Source organism: Oncorhynchus keta, unplaced genomic scaffold (genome assembly GCF_023373465.1).
Source record: "Oncorhynchus keta strain PuntledgeMale-10-30-2019 unplaced genomic scaffold, Oket_V2 Un_contig_24509_pilon_pilon, whole genome shotgun sequence".
In the NCBI taxonomy this organism is placed as follows: Eukaryota; Metazoa; Chordata; class Actinopteri; order Salmoniformes; family Salmonidae; genus Oncorhynchus; species Oncorhynchus keta.
This window is the reverse complement of record NW_026283949.1, coordinates 1-25000: the sequence shown is the minus strand read 5'-3', so window position 1 is coordinate 25000 and position 25000 is coordinate 1. Positions and strand designations below refer to the sequence as shown.

At 47.8% G+C, this 25000-nt stretch overlaps 1 protein-coding gene across 1 annotated transcript in view; it reads left to right on the top strand.

Annotated features, from left to right (window-relative positions):
• LOC127922064 (A disintegrin and metalloproteinase with thrombospondin motifs 17-like) overlaps positions 1–24498 on the top strand; it is a 52004-nt gene extending 27506 nt beyond the window's left edge. Inside the window, exons 4-6 of the mRNA XM_052505642.1 lie at positions 17152–17318; positions 21666–21749; positions 24226–24498. Coding sequence (XP_052361602.1) covers positions 17152–17318; positions 21666–21749; positions 24226–24387 — 413 coding nt within the window. The 3' untranslated portion in view covers positions 24388–24498. The remainder of the gene's footprint in view (positions 1–17151; positions 17319–21665; positions 21750–24225) is intronic.
• Positions 24499–25000: the final 502 nt, after the last annotated feature.

The following is a 25000-nucleotide window of genomic DNA, read 5'->3' as shown; positions in this document are numbered from 1 at the left end:
GGACCAATGAGCTGGGAGACAGTTTTATTATTATTATTCTGGTGGCCGTGTTGCCGTGGGTGATGATATTCCTGCTTTATGAATCTGAGACGGTCATGTGGTCAGCAGGAGAAGCCCCAAAGTAGGTTAAAACAACAGTGGACTTGCTATCTGTTACGGCTGTACTTGGACCTGCCCAAAGGCAGACATACCAGTGTTTTCTGCTTTGGGAAAATGATCTGAAATCAGTGCTAAAGTGCATCACAGTACTTTAAAGTGGCGTCCTCCACTGACAGTGGACCGCCTCCGTTTCCATTCAGGTCCAGACCTCTGATAGAGGTTTAGTAAGTTATTCTGACATACAGGATATTATTGTTCCTTAGCTTGTCCTATTGTGGGGGGATGGATGGGTGTGTGGGTGAGTGGGGGGATGGGTGGATGAGTGCGTGGGTGAGTGAGTGGGGGATGGATGGATGGGTGGGTGGGTGAGTGAGTGGGGGGATGGATGGGTGGATGAGTGCGTGGGTGAGTGAGTGGGGGGATGGATGGATGGGTGGGTGGGTGGGTGAGTGAGTGGGGGGATGGATGGATGGATGGGTGGGTGAGTGAGTGAGTCGGGGGATGGAAGGATGGGTGAGTGGGTGGGGGGATGGATGGATGGATGGATGGGTGGGTGAGTGAGGGGATGGATGGATAGATGGGTGAGTGAGTAAGTGGGGGGATGGATAGATGGGTGGGTGAGTAAGTGGGGGGATGGATAGATGGATATATGGGTGGGTGAGTGAGTGGGGGGATGGATAGATGGATGTCCAAGTTTGAGCTGTTGATTGTGACCTGCTAACAAGCTCAATATGACGTCTTCCATGACATCCGGATGTCATCATGAATAAATCCTCTTTACCTCGTTCCTTCTCCAGTCCCTCTCAGACACATCAATTAGAGCTTGCTGTTCCTTCTCCAGCCCCTCTCAGACACATCAATTAGAGCTTGCTGTTCCTTCTCCAGTCCCTCTCAGACACATCAATTAGAGCTTGCTGTTCATTCTCCAGCCCCTCTCAGACACATCAATTAGAGCTTGCTGTTCCTTCTCCAGCCCCTCTCAGACACATCAATTAGAGCTTGCTGTTCCTTTTCCAGCCCCTCTCAGACACATCAATTAGAGCTTGCTGTTCCTTCTCCAGTCCCTCTCAGACACATCAATTAGAGCTTGCTGTTCCTTCTCCAGTCCCTCTCAGACACATCAATTAGAGCTTGCTGTTCCTTCTCCAGCCCCTCTCAGACACATCAATTAGAGCTTGCTGTTCCTTCTCCAGTCCCTCTCAGACACATCAATTAGAGCTTGCTGTTCCTCCTTCCCTCCAGACACCAATTAGAGCTTGCTGTTCTCAGACACATCAATTAGAGCTTGCTGTTCCTTCTCCAGTCCCTCTCAGACACATCAATTAGAGCTTGCTGTTCCTTCTCCAGTCCCTCTCAGACACATCAATTAGAGCTTGCTGTTCCTTCTCCAGTCCCTCTCAGACACATCAATTAGAGCTTGCTGTTCCTTCTCCAGCCCCTCTCAGACACATCAATTAGAGCTTGCTGTTCCTTCTCCAGTCCCTCTCAGACACATCAATTAGAGCTTGCTGTTCCTTCTCCAGTCCCTCTCAGACACATCAATTAGAGCTTGCTGTTCCTTCTCCAGCCCTCCTCAATCAGACACATCAATTAGAGCTTGCTGTTCCTTCTCCAGCCCTCTCAGACACATCAATTAGAGCTTGCTGTTCCTTCTCCAGTCCCTCTCAGACACATCAATTAGAGCTTGCTGTTCCTTCTCAGCCCCTCTCAGACACATCAATTAGAGCTTGCTGTTCCTTCTCCAGCCCTCTCAGACACATCAATTAGAGCTTGCTGTTCCTTCTCCAGCCCCTCTCAGACACATCAATTAGAGCTTGCTGTTCCTTCTCCAGTCCCTCTCAGACACATCAATTAGAGCTTGCTGTTCCCTTCTCCAGCCCCTCTCAGACACATCAATTAGAGCTTGCTGTTCCTTCTCCAGTCCCTCTCAGACACATCAATTAGAGCTTGCTGTTCCTTCTCCAGCAGACACATCAATTAGAGCTTGCTGTTCCTTCTCCAGCCCTCTCAGACACATCAATTAGAGCTTGCTGTTCCTTCTCCAGTCCCTCTCAGACACATCAATTAGAGCTTGCTGTTCCTTCTCCAGTCCCTCTCAGACACATCAATTAGAGCTTGCTGTTCCTTCTCCAGTCCCTCTCAGACACATCAATTAGAGCTTGCTGTTCCTTCTCCAGCCCCTCTCAGACACATCAATTAGAGCTTGCTGTTCCTTCTCCAGTCCCTCTCAGACACATCAATTAGAGCTTGCTGTTCCTTCTCCAGTCCCTCTCAGACACATCAATTAGAGCTTGCTGTTCCTTCTCCAGCCCCTCTCAGACACATCAATTAGAGCTTGCTGTTCCTTCTCCAGTCCCTCTCAGACACATCAATTAGAGCTTGCTGTTCCTTCTCCAGTCCCTCTCAGACACATCAATTAGAGCTTGCTGTTCCTTCTCCAGCCCCTCTCAGACACATCAATTAGAGCTTGCTGTTCCTTCTCCAGCCCCTCTCAGACACATCAATTAGAGCTTGCTGTTCCTTCTCCAGTCCCTCTCAGACACATCAATTAGAGCTTGCTGTTCCTTCTCCAGCCCCTCTCAGACACATCAATTAGAGCTTGCTGTTCCTTCTCCAGCCCTCTCAGACACATCAATTAGAGCTTGCTGTTCCTTCTCCAGCCCCTCTCAGACACATCAATTAGAGCTTGCTGTTCCTTCTCCAGTCCCTCTCAGACACATCAATTAGAGCTTGCTGTTCCTTCTCCAGCCCCTCTCAGACACATCAATTAGAGCTTGCTGTTCCTTCTCCAGCCCCTCTCAGACACATCAATCTTGCAGTTCCCTCCAGCCCCTCTCAGACACATCAATTAGAGCTTGCTGTTCCTTCTCCAGTCCCTCTCAGACACATCAATTAGAGCTTGCTGTTCCTTCTCCAGCCCCTCTCAGACACATCAATTAGAGCTTGCTGTTCCTTCTCCAGCCCCTCTCAGACACATCAATTAGAGCTTGCTGTTCCTTCTCCAGCCCCTCTCAGACACATCAATTAGAGCTTGCTGTTCCTTCTCCAGCCCCTCTCAGACACATCAATTAGAGCTTGCTGTTCCTTCTCCAGTCCCTCTCAGACACATCAATTAGAGCTTGCTGTTCCTTCTCCAGTCCCTCTCAGACACATCAATTAGAGCTTGCTGTTCCTTCTCCAGCCCCTCTCAGACACATCAATTAGAGCTTGCTGTTCCTTCTCCAGCCACTCTCAGACACATCAATTAGAGCTTGCTGTTCCTTCTCCAGCCCCTCTCAGACACATCAATTAGAGCTTGCTGTTCCTTCTCCAGTCCCTCTCAGACACATCAATTAGAGCTTGCTGTTCCTTCTCCAGCCCCTCTCAGACACATCAATTAGAGCTTGCTGTTCCTTCTCCAGCCCCTCTCAGACACATCAATTAGAGCTTGCTGTTCCTTCTCCAGTCCCTCTCAGACACATCAATTAGAGCTTGCTGTTCCTTCTCCAGTCCCTCTCAGACACATCAATTAGAGCTTGCTGTTCCTTCTCCAGTCCCTCTCAGACACATCAATTAGAGCTTGCTGTTCCTTCTCCAGCCCCTCTCAGACACATCAATTAGAGCTTGCTGTTCCTTCTCCAGCCCCTCTCAGACACATCAATTAGAGCTTGCTGTTCCTTCTCCAGCCCCTCTCAGACACATCAATTAGAGCTTGCTGTTCCTTCTCCAGTCCCTCTCAGACACATCAATTAGAGCTTGCTGTTCCTTCTCCAGCCCCTCTCAGACACATCAATTAGAGCTTGCTGTTCCTTCTCCAGCCCTCTCAGACACATCAATTAGAGCTTGCTGTTCCTTCTCCAGTCCCTCTCAGACACATCAATTAGAGCTTGCTGTTCCTTCTCCAGCCCCTCTCAGACACATCAATTAGAGCTTGCTGTTCCTTCTCCAGCCCCTCTCAGACACATCAATTAGAGCTTGCTGTTCCTTCTCCAGCCCCTCTCAGACACATCAATTAGAGCTTGCTGTTCCTTCTCCAGTCCCTCTCAGACACATCAATTAGAGCTTGCTGTTCCTTCTCCAGCCCCTCTCAGACACATCAATTAGAGCTTGCTGTTCCTTCTCCAGCTCCTCTCAGACACATCAATTAGAGCTTGCTGTTCCTTCTCCAGCCACTCTCAGACACATCAATTAGAGCTTGCTGTTCCTTCTCCAGCCCCTCTCTCAATTAGAGCTTGCTGTTCTTCTCCAGTCCCTCTCAGACACATCAATTAGAGCTTGCTGTTCCTTCTCCAGCCCCTCTCAGACACATCAATTAGAGCTTGCTGTTCCTTCTCCAGCCCCTCTCAGACACATCAATTAGAGCTTGCTGTTCCTTCTCCAGCTCCTCTCAGACACATCAATTAGAGCTTGCTGTTCCTTCTCCAGCCACTCTCAGACACATCAATTCGAGCTTGCTGTTCCTTCTCCAGCCCCTCTCAGACACATCAATTAGAGCTTGCTGTTCCTTCTCCAGTCCCTCTCAGACACATCATTTAGAGCTTGCTGTTCCTTCTCCAGCCCCTCTCAGACACATCAATTAGAGCTTGCTGTTCATTCTCCAGCCCCTCTCAGACACATCAATTAGAGCTTGCTGTTCCTTCTCCAGTCCCTCTCAGACACATCAAAGAGATGGGCGTGGCAGCTGAAGCATTAATGCTCCACTTGTCTCCAACATCTAAAGGATTCTATCATTAAAGTTGTTAAAGGATTCTCTTTGGAGTGATGCTCTGATTGGAGTGATGTATCTCCTGGCTGTAACCCAAGTGGCACACTATTCCCTAATGAGTGCAGTTCTTTTGACCGGGGCCCACCAGGGCCAATAGTAGTGCACTATGTAGGGAATAGGGTTTCATTTGGGATGCAACCTGGTCGATTCTAGAACATCGATCGGATGCCAATTAGGACAGGACACATGAGGAATGGAAATGTCTGGCAAACGTAGATTCTTTGAGTGAACGATTCATCCCCTTTAATGGACAGCTCTTAAATGGATAGTTCACTAGTATAACACTTCTAAGATGTGATTTAAAAAAAGGTATCTTTGAGTGATCTCTTTATGTGGGCACCTCTCTGCCATACAGTGACTCTGGAGTCTGGTTGTAGTCTAGGGTCTAGGTCTAGGCTGGATGCTATCTATTGGACCTTTATAATGGGCTTCTATCTCCATGTAGACCGTAATGAACTGGAGAGGTCTCAGAACCCAGATGTGTCTGTTAGGGTTGAAAAATGACTGGGGGTTTTGGGAAAGGTACAGAAATGTTGCAACCCTCGTGTCGATCTAGACACTCTGTCCTCCTATATTTTGCTGATGTGGACCTCAACCAGTTTTCCCAAAGTTATTATACATCAGGGTTAGAGTACTTTGCTTCAGACCCATAACAGCAGCAGCACTGGCTAACCGTTGAGTCGGCAGGTTTTATTGTCCCCTGCTGAGTGTGTTAGTCTCAAGATTTCAAAGCAGGCTGTTATTTGTCTCAGTATGACTCAGAAACAAGTTGGGGCTGTCCCAAATGGCCCCCTATTCCCTACAAAGTGGATCACTGTTGACCAGAGCCCTATAGACCCTGGTCAGAAGTAGTGCACTATAAAGGGACTAGGATGCCATTTGGGTTGCAACAGTTTTGTGTTTGTCTCAATATTGTGCTTGTTATTGTATTTATTCTCTGGTGACTGTGGTATAGGCCACTGCAAAGGGAGGAAGGGAGTTGTCTTTATTGCTCTTCATCAATACCTCTTTTATTGCTGTCTGGGTGGGATGTGCATGGTGATGAGACTGATGACAGAAGGTTAAGGGAGTTAGTCAGTACTGTTGTTGTTCGCCCTATGGGTTTGGGCTATTAGTTTCAATATGGCTTTTATTTGTTAAGCGTTCTGTGACAAATACACTCATTTCTGAAAATAGTGCTATTCAAACGACATTTGATTGATAAGTTGTTTGTGAGATATCACATTACAGCGTGAGGGAGAATCACATGTCGCTTTCAAGCTTGCTTTTATATGAAGGAGTTTCTTCCTCAGCTCTATTTTGTTCTCCAATCTTTGAGAATGACCTTAGACCTTAGACCTTTGGTCTTAGAAACACTGCTATTCAAATGGCAATTGGTTGATACATTGTTTGTGAGATTTCACTTTGAATACAGAAAGACATCTTTCCCTGTCCGTTGTATATGCTGCTCTCACATGCCTATAGACAGATATCCATTTGTCCACAGACAGTGAAGAGTGAAGTGCAAAGAATCATCAGTGAAAGAATCATTACGATTTAAGTTCCTTGGCCTCCGATTGGTCAGAAGTTGGTCTGGTTGCCATGTGCCCTCTGTCAAGCCTGCGTTGTCATGGACACAGTAGGGTCTAAGTGGGAATGCTGCCCACACCTGTAGAGTGGTTATCTGTCACATTACAGGTTGATAGAGTATAGGGACATCTGTACCAGATGCTTGAGAGATGAAGTGGAGGAGGGAGAGAGGGATTGAAGAGCAGCAGACTAAAGAGAGTGGTCAAAGAGGAGCAGAGGGAGAGGAGAGTTGAAGAGGGGGAGAGGAAGTGGGAGAGGAGGGGAGGAAGTGGGAGAGGAGGAGAGGAGGTGGGAGAGGAGGAGAGGGAGTGGGAGAGGAGGGGAGGGAGTGGGAGAGGAGGGGAGGAAGTGGGAGAGGAGGAGAGGAAGTGGGAGAGGAGGGGAGGGAGTGGGAGAGGAGGGGAGGAAGTGGGAGAGGAGGGTTGAAGAGGAGGAGAGGAAGTGGAAGAGGAGGTTTGAAGAGGAGGAGAGGAAGTGGGAGAGGAGGGGAGGAAGTGGGAGAGGAGGGGAGGGAGTGGGAGAGGAGGGTTGAATAGGAGGAGAGGAAGTGGGAGAGGAGGGGAGGGAGTGGGAGAGGAGGGTTGAAGAGGAGGAGAGGAAGTGGGAGAGGAGGGGATGAAGTGGGAGAGGAGGGTTGAAAAGGAGGAGAGGAAGTGGAAGAGGAGGTTTGAAGAGGAGGAGAGGAAGTGGGAGAGGAGGGGAGGAAGTGGGAGAGGAGGGGAGGGAGTGGGAGAGGAGGGTTGAAGAGGAGGAGAGGAAGTGGGGGAGGAGAGGAGGAAGTGGGAGGAGGGGGGGAAGTGGGAGAGGGGAGGAGGAAGTGGGAGAGGAGGGTTGAAGGGAAGTGGGAGAGGAGGGAGTGGGAGAGGAGGGGAGGTTTGGGAGAGGAGGGAGGAGGGAGTGGGAGAGGAGGGGAAGTGGGAGGAGGAGGGGAGGGAGTGGGAGTGGGAGAGGAGGGGGGAGGGGAGAGGAGGGGAGGGAGGGGAGAGGAGGGTTGGAGGAGGAGGGTTGAAGAGGAGGAGAGGAAGTGGGAGGAGGAGGGGAGAAGTGGGAGAGGAGGGTTGAGAGGAGGGGAGGAGGAGGAGAGGGAGTGGGAGGGAGGGTTGAAGAGGAGGAGAGGAAGTGGGAGGAGGAGGGTTGGGAGAAGGGGAGAGGAGGGTTGAAGAGGAGGAGAGGAAGTGGAAGAGGAGGTTTGAAGAGGAGGAGAGGAAGTGGGGGGAGGAGAGGAGGGGAGGGAGTGGGAGAGGAGGGTTGAAGAGGAGGAGAGGGGAGAGGAGGGGAGGGAGTGGGAGAGGAGGGGAGGAGGAGTGGGAGAGGAGGAGGGAGAGGAGGGTTGAAGAAGAGGAGAGGAGGTGAAGAGGAGGAGAGGGTTGAAAAGGAGAGGAAGTGGGGGAGGAGGGGAGGAAGTGGGAGAGGAGGGGAGGAAGTGGGAGAGGAGGGGAGGAAGTGGGAGAGGAGGGTTGAAGAGGAGGAGAGGAAGTGGGAGAGGAGAGGAGGAGGTGGGAGAGGAGGGGAGGAAGTGGCAGAGGAGGGTTGAAGAGGAGGGTAGGGAGTGGGAGAGGAGGGGAGGGAGTGGGAGAGGAGGGGAGGGAGTGGGAGAGGAGGGGAGGAAGTGGGAGAGGAGGATTAAAGAGGAGGAGAGGAAGTGGGAGAGGAGGGGAGGGAGTGGGAGAGGAGGGGAGGAAGTGGTAGAGGAGGGGAGGGAGTGGGAGAGGAGGGGAGGGAGTGGGAGAGGAGGGGAGGAAGTGGGAGAGGAGGGGAGGAAGAGGGAGGGGAGGAAGTGGTAGAGGAGGGGAGGGAGTGGGAGAGGAGGGGAGGAAGTGGGAGAGGAGGGGAGGAAGTGGGAGAGGAGGGGAGGAAGTGGGAGAGGAGGGGAGGGAGTGGGAGAGGAGGGGAGGAAGTGGGAGAGGAGGGGAGGGAGTGGGAGAGGAGGGGAGGAAGTGGGAGAGGAGGGTTGAAGAGGAGGAGAGGGAGTGGGAATGGAGGGGAGGGAGTAGGAGAGGATGGGAGGAAGTGGGAGAGGCGGGTTGAAGAGGAGGAGAGGAAGTGGGAGAGGAGGGGAGGGAGTGGGAGAGGAGGGGAGAGGAGGGGAGGAAGTGGGAGAGGAGGGGAGGGAGTGGGAGAGTAGGTTTGAAGACGAGGAGAGGAAGTGGGAGAGGAGGGGAGGAAGTGCGAGAGGAGGGGAGGAAGTGGGATAGGAGGGTTGAAGAGGAGGAGGGGAGTGGAGGAGGGGAGGGAGTAGGAGGTTTGGGAAGGACGAGGGAGAGGGAAGTGGGAGAGGAGGGGAGGAGGAGAGGGAAGTGGGAGAGGAGGGGAGGAAGTGGGAGAGGAGGGAAGGAAGTGGGAGAGGAGGGTTGAAGAGGAGGAGAGGAAGTGGGAGAGGAGGAGAGGGAGTGGGAGAGAGGGGAGGAAGTGGGAGAAGACGGGAGGGAGTGGGAGAGGAGGGGAGGAAGTGGGAGAGGAGGGTTGAAGAGGAGGAGAGGAAGTGGGAGAGGAGGATGGAAGAAGAGGAGAGGAAGTGGGAGAGGAGGGTTGAAGAGAGTACCATCTTCCCCTTGTCAGAAGCTACTTGCAGTGTTTGAACTAATGTCGTTAAGTATATACCATGTACTGTTTTTACAGATAGACTTGAGTAATGAATGTATACATATTATTACATTGTTATTATTACTATAGTTACATGGGATCTGATTTTCATGTTTGTCTGTATCTCATGTTCTACTTCAAATGTTTTTCTCCATGTGACCCAATAGAGTTCTGCAATGTGTTTGTGTGTGACGTTATTTAGACCAGCTAACTGGGGGATTCACAGATCTCTCTCATCTTGCCTTTTCCAATGCACTAAACAGAAACAAGAACATAAACATTGCTTTAAGATCACAACAACACATAGATAAGTCTTATACTGTTGGGCATTCCCATGCCCAAGCCGTATGGCTTTTGTGACTTTTGATTCACTGAGTCTCCACAGTTGTCCAGTATTGTCATTGCCCAAGCTAAGCACTCTTCTTCTCTGAGAACAAAACATCTTTCCACAGTGTTTGTCCACGCAGATAAACAACCTTAACAGACAACAGATTAACCAAACAATACCGCCACAACCAATAGTTCGGTTTCTGCAGAAGTTTGTGTGTGTGTGTGTGTGTGTGTGTGTGTGTGTGTGTGTGTGTGTGTGTGTGTGTGTGTGTGTGTGTGTGTGTGTGTGTGTGTGTGTGTGCGTGCGTGTGTGTGTGTGTGTGTGTGTGTGTGCGTGTGTGTGTGTGCAAGCCATGCTAGAAACAAGCTCCAGATATATGCTGGAAAATAGGTTTGATTGAACTAAATACATGGAATGACATGGCCCTTCTTCCACTAACAGGGATATCTCATGGGTGTTCTTAAACGCTACAGTTCAGACAGTTCAGACAAATGTAAATGGCTGTTACTTTAATAGAATTGATATCCTCCCAGATAGAGTTCCAACATTCCACTAACTAAAATATTCCACCACAAAAATGTCCAGGTTTTCCAGAAATCCTGGTTGGAGGATTCCAGGAATCGTAAAACCAGGATTTCTGGAAAACCTGGGACTTCGGGGAAAGTTACTGGAATTTTGCAACCCTACTGCCAGTCTACAGTGTTATGAACTTGGAAGTCTTGAAGAAGAGAGGGAACCATGGCAACAACAGTATCATGAGTATTGATCTGCAGACAATCATGTTGTCAACATCATCAGTGTAAGATGCGTCTCATATTGAATATACAATGTCTTCCCCAAACTATTCAGACCCCTTCACTTTTTCCACATTGAGACACTTTGCTATGAGACTTGAAATTAAGCTCCGATGCATCCTGTTTCCAATGATCATCCTTGAGATGTTTCTACAACTTGATTGGAGTCCACCTGTGGTAAATTCAATTGATTGGACATGATTTGGAAAGGCACACAGCGGTCTATATAAGGTCCCAAATTTGACAGTGCATGTCATAGCAAAAACCAAGACATGAGGTCGAAAGAATTGTCCCTAGAGCTCCGAGACAGCATTGTGTCGAGGCACAGATCTGGGAAAGGGTACCAAAAAATGTCTGCAGCGTTGAATGTCCATAAGAACACAGTGGCCTCCATCATTCATAAATGGAAGAAGTTTGGAACCACCAAGACTCTTCCTAGAACTGGCCGCCCGGCCAAACTGAGCAATCAGGGGAGAAGGGCCGAGGTCAGGGAGGTGACCAAGAACCCAATGGTCTCTCTGACAGAGCTCCAGAGTTCCTCTGTGGAGATGGGAGAACCTTCCAGAAGGATATCCATCTCTGCAGCACGCAACCAATCAGGCCTTTATGGTTGAGTGGCCAGATGGAAGCCACGTCTTAGTAAAAGGCACATGACAGCCCGCTTGGAGTTGACCAAAAGGCACCTAAAGACTCTCAGACCATGAGAAACAAGATTCTCTGGTATGATGAAAATAAGGTTGAACTTTTTTGGCCTCAATGCCAAGCGTCACGTCTGGAGGAAACCTGGCACCATCCCTACAGTGAAACATGGGGGTGGCAGCATCATGCTGTGGGGATGTTTTTTCAGCGGCGGGGACTGGGAGACAAGTCAGGATCGAGGGAAAGATGATAATAAGACTTTATAAGAAGATCACCCATGCTTTATAATGCATTATAACCAGATCATAATGCATTATAACCACATCGTAATGCATTAGCCACATTATAATGCATTGCAACCACATCATAATGCATTAACCACGTCATGATGCATTATAACCACATCATAATGCATTATAACCACATCATATTACATTATAACCCAATCATATTGCATTAACCACATCATAATGCATTATAACCACATCATAATGCATTAACTGCATAATAATACATTATAACCCAATCATATTGCATTAACCACATCATAATGCATTATAACCACATCATAATGCATTAACCGCATAATAATACATTATAACAACATCATAATGCATTATAACCACATCATTATCTCATTATAATGCGTTATGACTTTTGGCTTTATGGTAGTGTTACCCAATCTGTTGTTACTAAGGTCTCTCACACAGTTTTGCTAGAGGTGGTGTTACAACACAAAGGCTTTAGTTAACCATGCATCTCTGATGAGAACCGAAGTTAGTGTGTGCAGCGAGTCCTCCTTAAAGGGGAACTTCAGTCTTTTACAATTTAACTTATTCATACATTTTTTAAGAATATATCTTATAAATGTTTTATAAGCTTAGTTCAACTGTTGTACCTCATCATAACCCAAAATATAAGCTTGTTTTGCTCCATTGGAATCATGTAATTGTAAACAAATACTGTATAGCCTCAAAACATAGGAAAACCTATACTTTTATCTCCTGGATGGTCAGTCCTTGTGTAACAGTATAACTTTACGTCCGTCCCCTCGCCCATACCCGGGCGCGAACCAGGCACCTTCTGCACACATCAACAACAGTCACCCACGAAGCATCGTTACCCATCGCTCCACAAAAGCCGCGGCCCTTGCAGAGCAAGGGGAACTACTACTTCAAGGTCTCAGAGCAAGTGACGTCACCGATTGAAACGCTATTTAGCGCACACCGCTAACTAAGCTAGCCGTTTCACATCCGTTACACTTGCATCCATACCTCTGTCTATGAATTTGATGATGGTTCCATTTCTCCAGCCCTGTCCCTCAGCTGTTAACCAAATCACTGACTTTAATCATGTTCACATATTTTTGCTTTACTCATATATATATATATAATGTATTCTATTCTACTGTATTTTAGTCAATGCCACTCTGACATTGCTCATCCTAATATTTATATATTCCTTAATTCCGTTATTTTACTTTAGGTTGTGTGTATTGTAGGTATTGTTGTGAATTGTTAGATATTACTGCACTGTTGGAGATAGAAACACAAGCATTTCACTACACCCACAATAACATCTGCTAAACATGTGTATATGACAAATATAATTTGATTTGATTGACTACTTTCATGTTCTTTGAACTGCAGATTGCCCCTTTAATGTGGCCCATGAAGTCCTGTTGTTGCTGCAGTGGTTTTACCATAGTTTATTCCACCACTCTTACGTAAACTAGCTGTGCCTTTTCTTTCCAATGGAAGACATTGGAGTTCATTGAGTCTGGAATGACTTAGCGAATGGACCAACCCCGGCCTTGTTCTCATAACATTGGTCAGAGTACTGAAACTATTTCATTTAATATGATTAGGCCTAATATAACTCCTGGTCATAGAGTATGTGCTGGTGGTCTCTTCCAGAGGACTGGGGTAAGTTAAAGCAGAGGGAGAGAAGAAATAAACAGAGGTAGTGACAATTGTTTGTTTGAGAGAGAAACTTCGTGGCATCTCATACAGAATGAACATCTTTTTCATCTGTCCGTCTCTTTATCTGTCAGTCTGTCATCCATCTTTACTTAAAGGGTTAGTTCACCAAAATGACAAAATGTGTTTTCTTATGTGTTTCCAGTCATGGAGAGAAGTGCTTCACACTGGTTTTATTTACCTTGCTTCTGTTACCAACCGCTAACTTATTAAGCATTTTATAACCCAAAAAAATAGATGCTGTGTCATACCCAAATTAAAGTATCTATAAGGGATTCTTTAGCTCAACGACTATAATGGAATGTCTACTGTAGCTGGCATTGTCTCTGTTCTTGTCCCTGTCAGCTTGGCTTGTTAAGATGCTGTAAACCTAGCCTGGGACCACATCTGTTGTGTTGTCTTGTTAAGATGCTGTAAACCTAGCCTGGGACCACATCTGTTGTGTTGTCTTGTTAAGATGCTGTAAACCTAGCCTGGGACCACATCTGCTGTGTTGTCTTGTTAAGATGCAGTAAACCTAGCCTGGGACCACATCTGCTGTGTTGTCTTGTTAAGATGTAGTACACCTAGCCTGGGACCACATTTGTTGTGTTTTCTTGTTAAGATGCAGTAAGCCTAGCCTGGTACCACATCTGTTGTGTTGTCTTGTTAAGATGCTGTAAACCTAGCCTGGTACCACATCTGTTGTGTTGTCCTGTAAGATGCAGTAAACCTAGCCTGGGATCACATATTTTGTGTTGTCTTGTTAAGATGCAGTAAACCTAGCCTGGTACCACATCTGTTGTGTTGTCTTGTTAAGATGCAGTAAGCCTAGCCTGGTACCACATCTGTTGTGTTGTCTTGTTAAGATGCAGTAAACCTAGCCTGGGACCACATCTGCTGTGTTGTCTTGTTAAGATGTAGTAAACCTAGCCTGGGACCACATTTGTTGTGTTTTCTTGTTAAGATGCAGTAAACCTAGCCTGGGACCACATCTGTTGTGTTGTCTTGTTAAGATGCTGTAAACCTAGCCTGGGACCACATCTGTTGTGTTGTCTTGTTAAAAGATGCTGTAAACCTAGCCTGGGACCACATCTGCTGTGTTGTCTTGTTAAGATGCAGTAAGCCTAGCCTGGGACCACATCTGTTGTGTTGTCTTGTTACCCTAGCCTGGTACATCTGTTGTGTTGTCTTGTTAAGATTAAACCTAGCCTGGGATGCTTGTTAAGATGCAAAGCTTCATCTGTTGTGTTGCCTGTTAAGGAGTTGTGTTGTCTTGTTAAGATGCAGTAAACCTAGCCTGGGACCACATCTGTTGTGTTGTCTTATTAAGATGCAGTAAGCTTAGCTTGATACCACATCTGTTGTGTTGTCTTGTTATGATCCAGTAAGCCTAGCCTGGTACCACATCTGTTGTGTTGTCTTGTTAAGATGCAGTAAGCCTAGTCTGGTACCACATCTGTTGTGTTGTCTTGTTAAGATGCAGTTAGCTTTCCTCACAATCAAATGTCAACTGCATTATCTACCAAGAGAATTCTCTTCGATTATAATCACAGCCGCATATATTCCCCCCCAAGCAGACACATCGATGGCCCTGAACGAACTTCATTTGACTCTATGTAAACTGGAAACCACATATCCTGAGGCTGCATTCATTGTCGCTGGGGATTTTAACAAGGCTAATCTGAAAACAAGACTCCCTAAATTCTATCAGCATATCGATTGTGCTACCAGGGCTGGTAAAACCCTGGATCATTGTTATTCTAACTTCGCGACGCATATAAGGCCCTCCCCCGCTCTCCTTTCGGAAAAGCTGACCACGACCCCATTTTGTTGCTCCCTGCCTATAGACAGAGAATAACACAGGAAGCTCCCGCGCTCAGGTCTGTTCAACGCTGGTCCGACCAATCTGAATCCACGCTTCAAGATTGCTTCGATCACGTGGACTGGGATATGTTCCGCATTGCGTCAAACAACATCATTGACGAATACACTGATTTGGTGAGCGAGTTTATTAGCAAGTGCATCGGCGATGTCGTACCCACAGCAACTATTACAACATTCCTAAACCAGAAACTGTGGATTGATGGCAGCATTCGCGCGAAACTGAAAGTGCGAACCACTGCTTTTAATCAGGGCAAGGTGACCGGAAACATGACAGAATACAAACAGTGTAGCTATTCCCTCCGCAAGGTAATCAAACAAGCTAAGCGTCAGTATAGAGACAAAGTAGAGTCGCAATTCAACGGCTCAGACACCAGAGGTATGTGGCAGAGTCTACAGTCAATCACAGATTACAAAAAAAAACAGCCCCGTCGCGGACCAGGATGTCTTGCTCCCAGACTGACGAAACAACTTTTTTGCTCGCTTTGAAGACAATACAGTGCCACTGACACGGCCCGCTACCAAAACCTGCGGACTCTCCTTCACTGTAGCCAACTTGAGTAAAACATTTAAATATGTTAACTCTCGCAAGGCTGGAGGCCCAGACGGCATCCCCAGCCGCGTCCTCAGAGCATGCGCAGACCAGCTGGCTGGTGTGTTTACGGACATATTCAATCAATCCTTATCCCAGTCTGCTGTTCCCACATGCTTCAAGAGGGCCACCATTGTTCCTATTCCCAAGAAAGCTAAGGTAACTGAGCTAAATGACTACCACCCCGTAGCACTCACTTCCGTCATCATGAAGTGCTTTGAGAGACTAGTCAAGGACGATATCACCTCCACCCTACCTGACACCCTAGACCCACTCCAATTTGCTTACCGCCCCAATAGGTCCACAGACGACGCAATCGCAATCGCAACCACACTATACACTGCCCTAACCCATCTGGACAAGAGGAATACCTATGTGAGAATGCTGTTCATCGACTACAGCTCATCATTTAACACCAAAGTACCCTCCAAACTCGTCATCAAGCTCGAGACCCTGGGTCTCGACCCCGCCCTGTGCAACTGGGTCCTGGACTTCCTGACGGTCCGTCCCCAGGTGGTGAGGGTAGGTAACAACATCTCCACCCCGCTGATCCTCAACACTGGGGCCCCACAAGGGTGCGTTCTGAGCCCTCTCCTGTACTCCCTATTCACCCACGACTGCGTGGCCATGCACACCTCCAAATTAATCATCAAGTTTGCAGACGACACTACAGTGGTAGACTTGATTACCAACAACGACGAGACGGCCTACAGGGAGGAGGTGAGGGCCCTCGGAGTGTGGTGTCAGGAAAATAACTTCACACTCAACGTCAACAAAACAAAGGAGATGATCGTGGACTTCAGGAAACAGCAGAGGGAGCACCCCCCTATCCACATCGACGAGACAGTAGTGGAGAGGGTAGTAAGTTTTAAGTTCCTCTGCATACACATCATGGACAAACTGAATTGGTCCACCCACACAGACAGCGTGGTGAAGAAGGCGCAGCAGCGCCTCTTCAACTTCAGGAGGCTGAAGAAATTTGGCTTGTCACCAAAAGCACTCACAAACTTTTACAGATGCACAATCGAGAGCATCCTGTCGGACTGTATCACCGCCTGGTACGGCAACTGCTCCGCCCACAACCGTAAGGCTCTCCAGAGGGTAATGAGGTCTGCACAACGCATCACCAGGGGCACACCTACACCACCCGATGTCACAGGAAGGCCATAAAGATTATCAAGGACAACAACCACCCGAGCCACTGCTTGTTCACCCCGCTATCATCCAGAAGGCGAGGTCAGTACAGGTGCATCAAAGCGGGGACTGAGAGACTGAGAAACAGCTTCTATCTCAAGGCCATCAGACTGTTAAACAGCCACCACTAACATTGAGTGGCTGCTGCCAACATACTGACTCAACTCCAGCCACTTTAATAATGGAAAAATTGATGTAAAAAATGTCTCACTAGCCACTTTAAACAATGCCACTTTATATAATGTTTACATACCCTACATTACTCATCTCATATGTACAGTATATACTGTACTCGATACCATCTACTGCACCTTGCCTATGCCGTTCTGTACCATCACTCATTCATATATTTTTATGTATATATTCTTCATCCCTTTACACTTGTGTATAAGGTAGTAGTTGTGAAATTGTTAGGTTAGATTATTCGTTGGTTATTACTACATTGTCGGAAATAGAAGCACAAGCATTTCGCTACACTCACCTTAACATCTGCTAACCATGTGTATGTGACAAATCAAATGAGATTTTATTTAATAAACATAGCCTGGGACCATATCTGTTGTGTTGTCTTGTTAAGATCCAGTGGACCGAGCTTGACGCAATGTTTGTTTGTGCTGTCTTGTTAAGATGCAGTAAACCTAGCCTGGTACCACATCTGTTGTGTTGTCTTGCAAACTCCTAGTGGTTTGGTGTGATCTGTGACCAGGCTATGGTGGAACAGCAAATAATAATCAATCTTTATGTGTCTCTGTCCCCCGTGCTAGTGAGGAAGAAGAGGCAGAAGGGCGTGGAGGAGGGCCGTAGAAGGAGGAACACCATCCATCTGAATGGGTTGTATACGGTAGAGACGGTGGTGGTGGCAGACTCAGACATGGTGCAGTACCACGGGGCAGAGGCCGCGCAGAGATTCCTGCTCACCGTCATGAACATGGTAAGGATGCTTGAATACACGCACACACACATGTTATGTTATTCTGTTGTCGTGGGGACCTAAAATTGATTTCCATTCAAAATCCTGTTTTCCTTAACCCCTAACCCCAACCGTTACCATATTCCTAATCGTATTCCTAACCCTAAACTTAACCACTAACCCCTAACCCTAACCAGAATTGTAACCTTAACCCTAAAGCTAACCCCTAAGGTTAAAATAGCCTTTGTCCTCATGGGGACGTGGGAAATGATAACTCCACGAGGTAGAATTTCCTTTTGTGGATTTTAGGTCTAATTAAGTCTCTGAATTGTACACACGCTGTTGAGCGGCTCACTACCATGTTTGAAAGGTTAAAGACACGTTAACAAGCTTCGTTTTGACAATGCCACCTCCCATGTTTCTCTTGGCTTTGTGCTAGCTGGTTTAGCTCTGAGAGAGACCGGCCAGTACCAGAGAACTGTAACGCTGTTTTTCTATATGCATCCAAAATAGCACCCTATTCCCTACATAGTACACTACCGTTGACTTGTGACCTACATAAAAAGTAGTGCACTATGTAGGGAATAGGGTTCTCTTTGGGACTCAGTCTCTGTTTCTCACCCTTTCAGTTTCTCATTAAAACTGCCTGAACAGCCAACTGATTCAACCTGCTGCTCACAGGGCAGAGCAGTTAGAGGCAGAGCCCAACAGTGACTTGGGCAGGAGAGCAAGAAACCAGAGGGGAGGGGAGGGGAGGGGAGGGGAGAGGGAATGTGAGAGTGGTAGGCAAGAGCCAATGGGGAAGAGGAGGGAGGGAGAGGGAGACAGAGAGAGAGGGGGAAGAGGAGGGAGGGAGAGGGCGACAGAGAAAGAGAGAGAGGGGGGGGAGGGAGACAGAGAGAGAGAGAGAGAGAGAGAGGGGAGAGAGAGGGGGAGATGAAGGAGGAAGAGGGAGAGAGAGAAAGGGGGAAGAGGAGGGAGGAAGAGGGAGACAGAGAAAGAGGGGGAAGAGGAGGGAGGAAGAGGGAGAAAGAGAGAGAGAGGGGGAAAGAGGAGGGAGGGAGAGGGAGACAGAGAGAGAGAGGGGGGGATGAAAGGGAGACAGAGAGAGAGAGGGGGAAAGAGGAGGGAGGGAGAAGGGGACAGAGAGAGAGAGGGGGGAAGAGGAGGGAGGTAGAGAGGGAGGGAGAGAGAGAGGGGGGAGGGGAGGGAGAGAGAGAGGGTGGAAGAGGAGGGAGGGAGAGGGAGAGTGAGAGAGGGGAAGAGGAGGGAGGGAGAGGGAGAGTGAGAGAGGGGAAGAGGAGGGAGGGAGAGGGAGAGCGAGAGAGGGGAAGAGGAGGGAGGGAGAGGGAGGGAGAGCGAGAGAGGGGAAGAGGAGGGAGGGAGAGGGAGAGCGAGAGAAGGGAAGAGGAGGGAGGGAGAGGGAGAGCGAGAGAGGGGAAGAGGAGGGAGGGAGAGGGAGAGCGAGAGAGGGGAAGAGGAGGGAGGGAGAGGGAGAGCGAGAGAGGGGAAGAGGAGGGAGGGAGAGGGAGAGCGAGAGAGGGGAAAAGGAGAGAGGGAGAGCGAGAGAAGGGAAGAGGAGGGAGGGAGAGGGAGAGCGAGAGGGGGAAGAGGAGGGAGGGAGAGGGAGAGCGAGACAGGGGAAAAGGCATTAGTGAAGGAAGAATGGCGAGAGAGCAGAGAGACAGAAGGAAAGACAGGAGGGAAGGAGGGAGGGTAAAAGAGGGAGGGAGAGGGGGATAAGCCTACTGCTTAAACAACGCTCTGAGGCAGAGCTGTTGGACAGAGATCAACACAGCAGTACAGCCAGCCAAGGTCTGGGCAGGAGAGACAGGGATAGGCATGAGGGAAGAGAGAGCGCCAGGAGGAGAAAAGAGAGAGATGGGAGGGCAGGCATCCACCCTGGTTATACCTTCACTGTACTCTGTGGAAATACCTCCAGGTTAATCATGTAAGATACACCAAAATGCATTTTATTTTGATTACAAAGTATATTTCAAGGCAGTATTTTTCAGTATTTTTAAGTCACATGTACTGTACATAAAGAAATGGAAACAGCCTCAAAACCAAATGAGCAGGGATTTGTGTAGAGCATATCAAGTGGAGGAAGCACTATAATACACTAGAAGATCTGTGTAGATTGAAGGTGCTTTTTCCAATTGACCCCATAACCAATTAAGGGGTTACTTGGTGAGAACTAGTGAGTTGTGTTTGATAACTAGTGAGTTGTGTTTGATAACTAGTGAGTTTGTTGATAACAGGTGAGGTTGTGTTTGGTAAAAACCTGAGAAGAACTGGAAATATCCTGGTAAAGGATTTCTTTTAAAGAGTCTGGTAACTTCAGTCACTGCCAGAATTCCCTTGAGGCCTTTAGTTTTGCTGGAACTGTGAACTGAGTTCCAAATCGAACCCTGTTCCCTATGTAGTGAACTACCTTTGACCAGGGCCCAAAGGGAAGTAGTGCACTACTTGGGGACTGTGCACAGGCAGCGGGTTGCACCTAATGGAGGAGGCTCATAGAAATGACATCAAACAGGTCAAACATTACTATGAGCCGTCCTCCCCTCAACAGCCTCCTGTGGAATAGGGTGCCATTTGGGATGCACACCTGGTGTGTTTGGTCGGTCTGCTGGTTTGAGAGATAATCTACTTTGTTGTTTTACAGTCACAGACACAGTTCTCTGTGTCATCTCCTTTTGAAGTCATTTTGAAAGATCTTCTGAGCTGAGAGAGTCTGATTTGGACTGTGTGTGTGAGGAAGGGAAAGGGGATACCTAGTCAGTTGTACAACTGCATTTAACACAACCAGAGAGGTGCTGGGGGCTGTCTTAATCAACGTCCACGTCATCGGCACCTGGCGAGCAGTTGTGACTGGGGGGATAACTAACTGCCTTGTTCAAGGGCAGAACGTTGTGGCCCAACGCTCTTAACCGTTTTCGGTCTCAGAAATGGAACATTGTCTCAATATGTATTATGTATTATTAAATTCTGTTTTATAAGTTTCTGTCATCTCACATTTTAATGTGTAGTTTTGGGGTTGCGATTTAGACACAGAATTGTATCATAATTCAGTGGATCTTGTGAAGTAACTGGACCTTGGTGTCTTCAGATCAATGCATAGAGGCTATGACTATTAAAGAATGATTTACTATGTTTCACTAACATGGTCGTTTGTTTACTGTCCTTGTAGTCATTTTTAGAAAGAAAACAAAGCAGATCTGCTCTAGGCTCAACTGCTGCTGCATTAACTTCATTACCACAGTAGATTAGCAGCTTTACTGAAGGGGAGTCAGAGTACAGAGACTCCAGAAGGGATAGTTGGTGTCTGTCTGTCTGTCTGTCTGTCTGTCTGTCTGTCTGTCTGTCTGTCTGTCTGTCTGTCTGTCTGTCTGTCTGTCTGTCTGTCTGTCTCTCTCTCTCTCTCTCTCTCTCTCTGTCTGTCTGTCTGTCTGTCTGTCTGTCTGTCTGTCTGTCTGTCTGTCTGTCTGTCTGTCTGTCTGTCTGTCTGTCTGTCTGTCTCTCTCTCTCTCTCTCTCTCTCTCTCTCTCTGTCTGTCTGTCTGTCTGTCTGTCTGTCTGTCTGTCTGTCTGTCTGTCTGTCTGTCTGTCTGTCTGTCTCTCTCTCTCTCTCTCTCTCTGTCTGTCTCTGTCTGTCTGTCTGTCTCTCTCTCTCTCTGTCTCTCTCGCTGTCTGTCTGTCTCTCTCTCTCTCTCTCTCTCTCTCTCTCTCTCTCTCTCTCTCTCTCTGTGTGTCTTTGTCTGTCTGTCTGTCTCTCTCTCTGTCTCTCTGTCTGTCTCTCTGCTGTCTGCCTCTCTCTCTCTCTCTCTCTCTCTCTCTCTCTCTCTGTCTGTCTGTCTGTCTGTCTGTCTGTCTGTCTGTCTGTCTGTCTGTCTGTCTGTCTGTCCCTCTCTCTCTCTCTCGCTCTCTCTCTCTCTGTGTGTCTTTGTCTGTCTGTCTGTCTCTCTCTCTGTCTCTCTCTCTGTCTCTCTCACTGTCTGTCTTTCTGTCTGTCTGTCTGGCACAAAAGCAATGTTTGTTAGCCAGCCCTATTCCAGCTTTGACCCGCAATAAATCAGCAACTAACCATCCACCATGTAGGAAACACTGGTGGTACGTCCCAAATGGCTCCTTATTCCCTACTTAGTGCACTACTTTAGACCAGGGCCATATGGCCTACACCACCTTCAACACTCATATCAGCTTTTTAGTTTGGGTGTATCAGTGAATTACACATTCGTAAATTATTGTTATTATTGATTCATTAAGAACACTGAAGTACACTCACAAATGATTGTTAGTAATGTTAATTGTTGATTAATTGTTGATTTAAATGATGATGATGATGATGATATGGTCGATGCTCTTGCAGGTGTACAACATGTTTAACAGCAAGAGTCTGGGCGTCAGAATCAACATACGGGTCACCAAGCTGGTCCTGCTCCACAACCGCCCAGTAAGTTCTGACCTCTAACCTTTGACCTTCTTTGACCTTCTATGACCTCTTTGGAATCCTTCTGACCCACACATACTAAGTCGTTGAAGAGTCAGGGCCCACCCAACTGTTTTCTACTTAGTTTTATCATTGGCCTTAGGGCTTGTAATGTGTCCTCTGTGTGTATGAGCATGTGTGTGTGTGTGTGTGTGTGTGTGTGTGTGTGTGTGTGTGTGTGTGTGTGTGTGTGTGTGTGTGTGTGTGTGTGTGTGTGTGTGTGTGTGTGAGAGAGAGAGAAATAGAGAGAGTGATACAGAGAGAGAAAAAGAGGAGGAATGTGTGTGTGTGTGTGTGTGTGTGTGAGAGAAATAGAGAGAGTGAAACAGAGAGAGAAAAAGAGGAGGAGTGTGTGTGTGTGTGTGTGTGTGTGTGTGTGTGTGTGTGTGTGTGTGTGTGTGTGTGTGTGTGTGTGTGTGTGAGAGAGAGTTTCCCACTGTTTTCCCCTTCCTATTTTATTGCCTGTCTCTCTACTTTAACAGGGCTCTGGAGAGACAGTCTAAATTGGTGTCAAGTGTGTGTGTGTGTGTGTGTGTGTGTGTGTGTGTGTGTGTGTGTGTGTGTGTGTGTGTGTGTGTGTGTGTGTGTGTGTGTGTGTGTGTGTGTGTGTGTGTGTGTGTGTGTGTGTGCATCTTGGCAGAGCAGTACTGATAAGAGTCAGTACAATAACGTGTCTGGGTCCAGCATCTGTAAATAGCTATCTCTCCCTAAACTCCCTCAGCACAGCCCCGGGGTTAAGTTTCCCTTAGTACAGATCTAGGATCAGCTTCCCCTCCCCTAATCCTAACCTTAATCATTAGTGGAGAAAAACAATTATTGATCAAATATCAGCAATTAGGGGGAACTTCACCCCTACACCCTCAGCAGGGCTTTATACCTCAATAATAGTACTGTATATAATGTCCCATTAGGAAAGTCACTACGAACAACCTCTGTGCCAGAACAAAGTGACACGGTCGATGTCGCGGAGAGAGGGCTCTGGATAGATTATGTCCTCATCTCCTCTCATTATCTCCTTGTCTTGCTTCCTTCCCTGTTTCCTCTACAGGACAAGCTGAAAGTGGGCCACCACGGAGAGAGGGCTCTGGATAGATTATGTCCTCATCTCCTCTCATTATCTCCTTGTCTTGCTTCCTTCCCTGTTTCCTCTACAGGACAAGCTGAAAGTGGGCCACCACGGAGAGAGGGCTCTGGATAGATTATGTCCTCATCTCCTCTCATTATCTCCTTGTCTTGCTTCCTTCCCTGTTTCCTCTACAGGACAAGCTGAAAGTGGGCCACCACGGAGAGAGGGCTCTGGATAGATTATGTCCTCATCTCCTCTCATTATCTCCTTGTCTTGCTTCCTTCCCTGTTTCCTCTACAGGACAAGCTGAAAGTGGGCCACCACGGAGAGAGGGCTCTGGATAGATTATGTCCTCATCTCCTCTCATTATCTCCTTGTCTTGCTTCCTTCCCTGTTTCCTCTACAGGACAAGCTGAAAGTGGGCCACCACGGAGAAAGGGCTCTGGATAGATTATGTCCTCATCTCCTCTCATTATCTCCTTGTCTTGCTTCCTTCCCTGTTTCCTCTACAGGACAAGCTGAAAGTGGGCCACCACGGAGAAAGGGCTCTGGATAGATTATGTCCTCATCTCCTCTCATTATCTCCTTGTCTTGCTTCCTTCCCTGTTTCCTCTACAGGACAAGCTGAAAGTGGGCCACCACGGAGAAAGGGCTCTGGATAGATTATGTCCTCATCTCCTCTCATTATCTCCTTGTCTTGCTTCCTTCCCTGTTTCCTCTACAGGACAAGCTGAAAGTGGGCCACCACGGAGAGAGAGGGCTCTGGATAAATTATGTCCTCATCTCCTCTCATTATCTCCTTGTCTTGCTTCCTTCCCTGTTTCCTCTACAGGACAAGCTGAAAGTGGGCCACCACGGAGAGAGGGCTCTGGATAGATTATGTCCTCATCTCCTCTCATTATCTCCTTGTCTTGCTTCCTTCCCTGTTTCCTCTACAGGACAAGCTGAAAGTGGGCCACCACGGAGAAAGGGCTCTGGATAGATTATGTCCTCATCTCCTCTCATTATCTCCTTGTCTTGCTTCCTTCCCTGTTTCCTCTACAGGACAAGCTGAAAGTGGGCCACCACGGAGAAAGGGCTCTGGATAGATTATGTCCTCATCTCCTCTCATTATCTCCTTGTCTTGCTTCCTTCCCTGTTTCCTCTACAGGACAAGCTGAAAGTGGGCCACCACGGAGAGAGGGCTCTGGATAGATTATGTCCTCATCTCCTCTCATTATCTCCTTGTCTTGCTTCCTTCCCTGTTTATGTCCTCTCTCCTCTCACAGGACAAGCTGAAAGTGGGCCACCACGGAGAAAGGGCTCTGGATAGATTATGTCCTCATCTCCTCTCATTATCTCCTTGTCTTGCTTCCTTCCCTGTTTCCTCTACAGGACAAGCTGAAAGTGGGCCACCACGGAGAGAGGGCTCTGGAGAGCTTCTGTCAGTGGCAGTGGGAGGAGTACGGCGGCCCCCGTTACTTAGGCAACAATTACGTGCCCGGGGGCAGGGATGACATCCCACCTGTGGACACGGCCGTGCTCGTCACTAGGTAACTGTCATTGTCACTGTCACGCTTCCAATCACACTGTCACTGTCCAGGACTGGCACTGTTGTCACTGTGTATCTGATATAGTCTCCTGCTCTCTCTCCCTGCTCTCTCTCTCTCTCTCTCTCTCTCTCTCTCTCTCTCTCTCTCTCTCTCTCTCTCTCTCTCTCTCTCTCTCTCTCTCTCTCTCTCTCTCTCTCTCTCTCTCTCTCTCTCTCTCTCTCTCTCTCTCTCCTCTATCTCTCTCTCTCTCTCTCTCTCTCTGCTCTCTCTCTCTCTCTCCAGCTCTCTCTCTCTCTCTCTCTCTCTCTCTCTCTCTCTCTCTCTCTCTCTCTCTCTCTCTCTCTCTCTCTCTCCCTCTCTCTCTCTCTCTCTCTCTCTCTCTCTCTCTCTCTCTCTCTCTCTCTCTCTCTCTCTCTCTCTCTCTCTCTCTCTCTCTCTCTCTCTCTCTCTCTCTCTCTCTCTCTCTCTCTCTCTCTCCTCTAGCTCTCTCTCCATTTCAATTTCAATTCAATGGGCTTTATAGGCAAGGGCCAAAGCAAGTGAAATAGATAACAAACAAAAGTGAAATAAATAATAAAAAAATGAACAGTAGACATTACACTCACAAAAGTTCAAAA